General features: G+C 37.9%; 1 protein-coding gene across 1 annotated transcript in view; it reads right to left on the minus strand.

Annotated features, from left to right (window-relative positions):
* The window catches only part of Card6 (caspase recruitment domain family member 6), a 14,956-nt gene extending 8,764 nt beyond the window's left edge, over positions 1 to 6,192 (minus strand). Inside the window, exons 1-2 of the mRNA XM_004641812.1 lie at positions 5,910 to 6,192; positions 3,848 to 4,387 (exon numbers count right to left, since the gene is read on the minus strand). Of these exons, the coding sequence (XP_004641869.1) occupies positions 3,848 to 4,387; positions 5,910 to 6,192 (823 nt within the window). The remainder of the gene's footprint in view (positions 1 to 3,847; positions 4,388 to 5,909) is intronic.
* Between the last annotated feature and the right edge of the window lie 939 nt (positions 6,193 to 7,131).

Genomic DNA, 7,131 nt, shown 5'->3' on the forward strand with positions numbered 1-7,131 from the left:
CATGGTTGTATTTGAAAAAAAAGGCAAAGTGGAAAAGAAAATTATTTGGATATATAATGGATGAAAATTTTCATAACTTAACAAAAAAAATGTTTTGCAAATTTAACAAACTGTGCAAATCCTAAGGAGATTAAAAAGAAAAAAAAGAACATATCTAAGGGCTGGGGAGATGGCTCAGTGGAATAAGTGCTTCCCTGGCAAACACAAGTACCTGAGTTCAATCCCTGGTTCCAGAAAAAAAAAAATTATTAAAAAAAAGAACATATCTAGATACATCAGAATCAACTGCTAAATAAAAATTTAAGAAAAACTCTTGAAAGCCAGAAAAATAAAGGACATAACATTTACATTGGACCAATGATAAAATGACTGACAGCAGCATCAAACAATAGAAGCTAAAAACAAAGACATTCATGAAGGCAAAAAAATTGCCAATATAAAATTCTATATCCAGCAAAATAGCCTTCTGAAGTGAAAGCAAAACAATCTTTTCAATAACCAAAAGCTAAGGTGATTTGCCACCAGCAAAACTATATTGAAATTTATAATAAAATTTTCAAACTAAAGGGAACTAATATTAAATGAAAACCTGAATCTTTAGAGAAAAAGCAGGGATTGGGGGAAATATTTAACATATGGGTTCTTTTCACTAGCTGAGGACTACGAGCTGCAGAAAAGACAACTGATTGTTACAAACGATATAAAATGGCCTTCTGCAATGTGGAACAAACAATACAATGCTTTATGCATTCCTGTGATTTGGGGAGGGGACATGACAGAAAGCATGGAGACCATTCTTTGAGTCAGAGATATTTGGATTTTTTCCAGCTGCTGGACAGACAGGTAGATATTACTGAGGAAGGAGACAAAGTTCTACCACATGTCTCTTGTCAGAATATATGGACAAGAGACTAGAATTACGCTACAGTCACAATCATTGCAACTAAGACTTTTCTTCGCTTATTTGTCAAAGACGTTAAATTGATGGCAATGATAAGCACAAAGGATAGTGTTTATTTAATGTATTTAATACAAGGTCTAGAGGGTCTCACTACACAGACTGGACCTGTAGTGATCCTCCTGTTATTAGCCTCCCAAGGGCTGGGATTACAGGGGTCACCACCACGCTCAGGCTCAATCAAGTGTTGGTGTTCCCTGGTGGGGGGGTGGTAAGGCATGCCAGGGATCAAACCCCCATCCCTGTACCTGCTGAACTATCTGGCTGGCACCAAAGGATGACTTTTAGACAATCCTTGCAACGGGTGAAATTTGTTTGGTGTGTTTGAACTATCCCCAGTGTTGGGGACTGAATCTAGGAGTACTCTACCACTCTACAGCACCACCTCTCTTTTAATTTTTCATTTTGAGACCAAGTCTCAATAAATTGCTGACTTTGTAGTTGTAGCACTCCTGCTTCAGCCTCCTGAGTAGATATGATTGTAGACATCAGCGCAATGCCTAAATTAGAGCCTGTTTTTCCTGACCCATATTTTTGTTCTGCCTATGAGACTTGCTTTGGGCAACAAAACGTGCTGGGAAAGATAGTGTTATGTGAATTGTATCTCCCAGAAAAAGCGCACGTGGAAGATACACAAAGACAAAGAGGAATAATGCTTCCACAAGTTCAAGAATGCTAAAGATTTCTAGAAGCTATAAACATTCTTCTCCACAGCCTTCAGAATAAAATAATCCCTCCTGCATCTTGATCTTGGCCTTCCAACTTCAAGAAGATATATATTCTTTGTTTGTTGTTGAAGTCCCTGTTTTGTGATACTTTGTTAGGGTATTCCTAGCATACTAGTACAAGTAGTAATGAGGAAGAAATTAGTCTTTTCCTATCCATTAGTGGACTATAAATCCTCACATTGTGGGTTAAATGTGAGACAGCGGTTACCTCTCCATTCTCTATTCAGAATTTGGTGGTGTTTATTTTTCCAGACAATATGAACAAAAAGAAGTGTTGTTTGAATTTTCATTAAGAAATATCCCATTACAGGCCAGCCAAATAGCTCAGCAGATTAAAGTGCCTGCTTAGGCAGATGCAGCGACTGGAGTTCAATCCCTGGCATGCTGCGTGGTGCCGGCGCTGCCCCCAGGGCACCCTGAGATGGTCATTGAGACTGGGCATGGTGGCATGTGCCTATAATCCCAGATCCTAGGAGACTAAACACAGGAGAACCACTACAAGTACAAACTATATAATGAGACCCTGTAGACCTTACAAAAAAAAAAAAAAATCCAGTTACAAGGTACTGTACTATATTGATAAATATCTTTGTCAAGGTAGTAATATGAAGCCAACCATGGTAGTATACCCAGTATTCCCAGCACTTGAGAGGCTGAGGCAGGAATTGTAACTTTAAGATCAACCTGGACTACGTAGTGAGACCATGCCTCAAACAAAACTAAACTAAACTAAGCTAAACTGAACTAAATTAAACTAAACTAAACACAATTAATAGACCAGATTGAGACACATAATAATATTTTGGGATCTCAGTTATTCACCATATGCTTCTCTAGTAGCTGTTTCCACTTCACCAGTTAGAAAAATATAATTCCAATGTCTTTCTGGCAATAAAGACAGACTAAGTAAGGAATAGACTGTATATCCTAAAATGCAGGGTTTGGAACTCTTCACAGTTGTAAAGGAAGATGACTTCAGAAATTTATCAGCTGATAATCACTATTTGCTTTTGTGTTTTTAATAGGTATTCCATAGCCAAGGAGATCAATCCACATCTCAGAATCAGCCAACTGCAGATCAAATATATTTGGAAAAAATGGCTGTATTTAATATGTGTATTTTTTTCATTTGTTTTTATTCCCTAAGCAATACAATATAACAACTACTTACATTGTTTTAGGTATTTTAAGTAATCTGACAATGACAAAATATACAGCTACATGGGGAGAAAAGATGGGAGGGAGGCTGGCTAACATGTACAGCAGTGCAGTTGGATAGAGAACTTCTAATATTTTCTAACACAATCAGTAACTGTAGTTGACAACAATTAGCCAAGTATTTCAAAATTGCTAGCACAGAGGCCAAGGAGATAGCTTGGCAGTCTAAGCACCTGCCTGGCAAGTGCAAGGATCTGAGCTCGATCCCCAGTACCACTGCTGTGCTGGCCCCGTACAGAGCTGGCCACCAAAACCTGGTGTGGTGGCACATGCCTATAATCCCTGCACTGGGGATGCTGAAACAGAAGGACCACTATGAGTCTGAGCTGCATAGTGAGACTCTGTACCAAATAGATAGATAGATAGATAGATAGATAGATAGATAGATAGATAGATAGACAGATTTTTTTTAAATTGCTAGCACAGAGGACTTTGATATTCTGAAAACAAAGAAAAGACATGTCTGAGACAATAGATATGCCAGTAACACTAATCAGCTCATCCATATTATATAACATGTCATAATGTCATATTAAATCCTACAAATATGTAGACTTGTTATATGTTAATTACAAATAAAAATAAGTTTAAAATAGTAATACTAAATTATACAGGAAGAAGTACATAGGCTACATGCAGATACCATGGCTATGCAAGGTTGGGTGCCCACACACTTTGGTATCCAAGGGGAGTCCTGGTTCTATCCCCCTTGAATACAGAAGGATAGCTTTATGGGCCACCATTTCCTAGGTCCTGGATATTATTTTATGTCAACACCTACCTCTGATGACATCCCAACTTAAGAGACAGTAAAGGAATTTCTGATTCATTTACCTTCTGCTGATATTTGCCTGCTATCCCCTATCCCCAATTAGATCACGACAAGCTTATTGACTTTTGATAAGTTGTTGCCTTACTAACAATACTCACATTGCCTACATACCTTCCATGCATTTCTCTTCCTCCAGTGAAATGTTGTTTTCTAAATCCTTATAATTATGTTCTTCATCAGAGAAGCCTGTGGTTTTTGAATAAGTACTGTCCTCTTCATCACTGTACACAATGTATTCTAGGTCATCATAGTGCCCCTCTTTCATGGTGGTTTCTGCATCTTCAGAATATCCAGTAGATTCTTGATATTCCCCTTTGCCTAAGTGCAGAGAATCATCTGCCTCCTCATATCTTCCTCCACCCCTTAAAAGTGTGATAGTTGTTGGAAATTGATATTCAGCTTTCTCAGCTGTTACTTTTGTTGTATCATATGCTTCCTCCTTTTCTCTAAAGGACAAAGCAGTTTGCCTAAGACTACTTTTCTTGTCCTTGGAGAGATCCAAGCTCTTCAAATCTAAGTGTTCTTTCTCTATGGAGGACCGAAAGACCTCAGGGTTCTCAGGCTTTTTCTTTCTGAGGGAAGAAGTATCTTGTGAATTCTTGCTTAGTCCCTCAGACCAACATGATGCTATACTCTCATGTTTTAAAAATTCTGAAAAGAACAAGATTTGGTTATTTGTTTTGTTTGACTAGGAATAATACAAAGATATTATAAGTTAATGAGTTTTAAGTCCTCAAAACATCACCTCTGCGTTTTCTTTTTTAAGACAGGATCTCACTGTACTGTCCAGTCTGGCCTACAATTTCCAAGGTTAGGAGATCTATCATTCTGACTTAACCTGAGAAGCTCAAGTAATGTAGGGCTACAATTCCTCTTCCTCATTTCATTGGAAGGTAAGAATACCTGCTGCCTCCTACCTAATTTGTATGACAAAAAGTCAACCATTAGCACTATTTCCCACAGAAGAAAATCAGATGGTACAACTGCCATGCTCAAAAGTTTGTCTCTCATGGAAACCTTACAGGAGAAATGAATGGAAAAAAGATTTTTCAGTCTTACAAAGTGTTCCCTTGTGAACTTACTGTGACCTACGAGTCAGATTTCCTGGGACCATTGTTAATGAAATCTGATCTGAATAATCCCTAATTGATAAACAAAGAGCTGCAATCTAGAAGAGTACATCCTAGAAACAATGAAACCTATTCTTCTTTCTGAGTACATTATCTCAACCAACATTAGGGATCATCAAGATTCACTTTTTAATTGGAACACCTATTCCTTTAAATCTCTTTAAAAATTCTAACTTTTAAATTCACCTTTTTAAAAAAGGAGTTACAGCTGCCTCTAGTGGTAATTTCCACCATTTTTTCCCCATGATTTTATTGAGAAACAAATAGCAAGGAGACAGTTTCAAACCAATTTCCACAATTTTAAGCAATACATTCTGAAATAACTGCTCCCTCATTGGCTACTAGTTATTTTTGAACCATCTATGGCTTGGTATTTGTATACATGTCAAATTAGCAGCCACAGAAGATTTTAAAATGAAAAGAGTTTAACATAACAGATATGCCCATATCACTGACCTCACCTGTACACACTGTATACACATGAAAATATCCTACTGAATCCCATAAATATGTAGAGTTATTATGTGTCGATTAAAGTGTTGTTAGGTAAATAACGTTTTAAAAAAGAATTAGTATTTGAATTGCTTCAGTAAACTAAAATTCTGTTGATACTCTTGTCAGAGAAAAATAAAATTACTTACATCCATCTATGTACGCTAAAAAGCATTTTTCCTGTATTTACAGAGTGGCCACCTCAGGTAAAGATGCTGGTTGAGGTTTTGCAATTGTTAACATCTATGAATTTACTTACTTGAAAAAAGAAACCTGACTGTGCCACTATTAACTGTGTTCTTCTAACTGTAATGTAGCAGTTCAGGCTGTTACTGCCAGAACAATGAGCACTTTATTGTAGCACTAAAACAATGGAAAGTTTTGGTACAGTCTGAACAACAAAGTACCAGCCCCCTAATCATTGCTTCTTGCTTTGTTAATGCTGCCCACCTTCCCTAGCAGATATTTCAGTGAAAATTGTCGCCAGGAAAAAGACAATCAGAAAAGCTATTCCCTCTTTCATAAACCCCATAATGTTATTTTCAACTTACCGTGACTTAAGCCCAAAATGGTAGCAGACTCTGGAAAAATACTCAGTAAGCACTGAAGAAAATTGTGATAGCTCACTTCTCCCTTTTTCTGTACTAAAACTAACAGCTTCTGGTTCTTCTTCAGGGGATCCGCAACTTTCTCTAGCGTCTCATATTCATCCTCAGAAATCAGCCTCCAAGAGGTTAACTTGTCTAAAATACAACCAGGATCTTCTTGGAGGATTTTAAGCAACTCTTCTTGTTGCTTTTCTAGGACCTCTAAGGGAGCACTCCCCATAGCCATTATGTCTGCTTCCTCAAGACCAGGAAATGAGGTCATTCTGATAGATGGACAAATAAAGAGTGGAGAGAGAGAGAGAAAAAAAAAAAAAAAAAGATATGAAACCAAGAAATTGAAATGGAGCCTTAAAAATCAGGAAGTTAGAGTTAGGCATAGTGGTGCATGTGCATGCCTGTAATTCCAGCACTGTAGGGGGCTGAGGCAGGAGGAGAGAATCATCCCAATTTAGCAAGACCCTGTCTCAAGATTAAAAAAAAAGAAAAAAAGAAAAAGTTGGGGTACAGTTTAGGAATTTTTAGCAAATCTATTAGGTTCAATCCCTAGTACCATAAAAAAATAAAAAGTAGCGGGGGGGGGGGGGAAGAAAGAAAAACAAGAAGCTCTTTCTCTAGCTTCCTTATGCAGAAAGACAAACTTCCACCCTAGTGCTGGTGCCAAGAAAGTTTCAACAGGCTCAGTCAGACTTTCACCACTTCTCTGGGCCTGCTGGTGTGCTAAATCCTGGCTGAACCTACATATACCTTTTTTTGGCTTTTGTCCTACCCCTCCTATTAAAGTGCGTTTGTTCTTGGGATGGACACAGGAGAAGATAACTACCCACAATTTAGCTGAACTGTGAGTAACTTTTCTGTTTTTGTGGGCTTCTTGGTGGTGGCTTGGTGAAGGAAAATAGATTAGTGGGGATTTAAATTTAGGCCTTTGGTCAAGCCCCTGGCAACAAACTGTGTCATTCTATATACCAATGATAAAATATGTCAACAATACATATTTGCAGTAGAGGAAGTGGCAAATACAGGGTGACACACACAGTACCCAGTATGGAAATCCAGCCTTGAGCACTCTGTGTCCCTAAGGATTATTTATCTACAGTTCCCTAGGTGGTTTCTCTCTCTCTCTCTCTCTCTCTCTCTCTCTCTCTCTCTCTCTCTCTCTCTCTCTCTC

Source organism: Octodon degus, unplaced genomic scaffold (assembly GCF_000260255.1).
Source record: "Octodon degus isolate 3935 unplaced genomic scaffold, OctDeg1.0 scaffold00142, whole genome shotgun sequence".
In the NCBI taxonomy this organism is placed as follows: Eukaryota; Metazoa; Chordata; class Mammalia; order Rodentia; family Octodontidae; genus Octodon; species Octodon degus.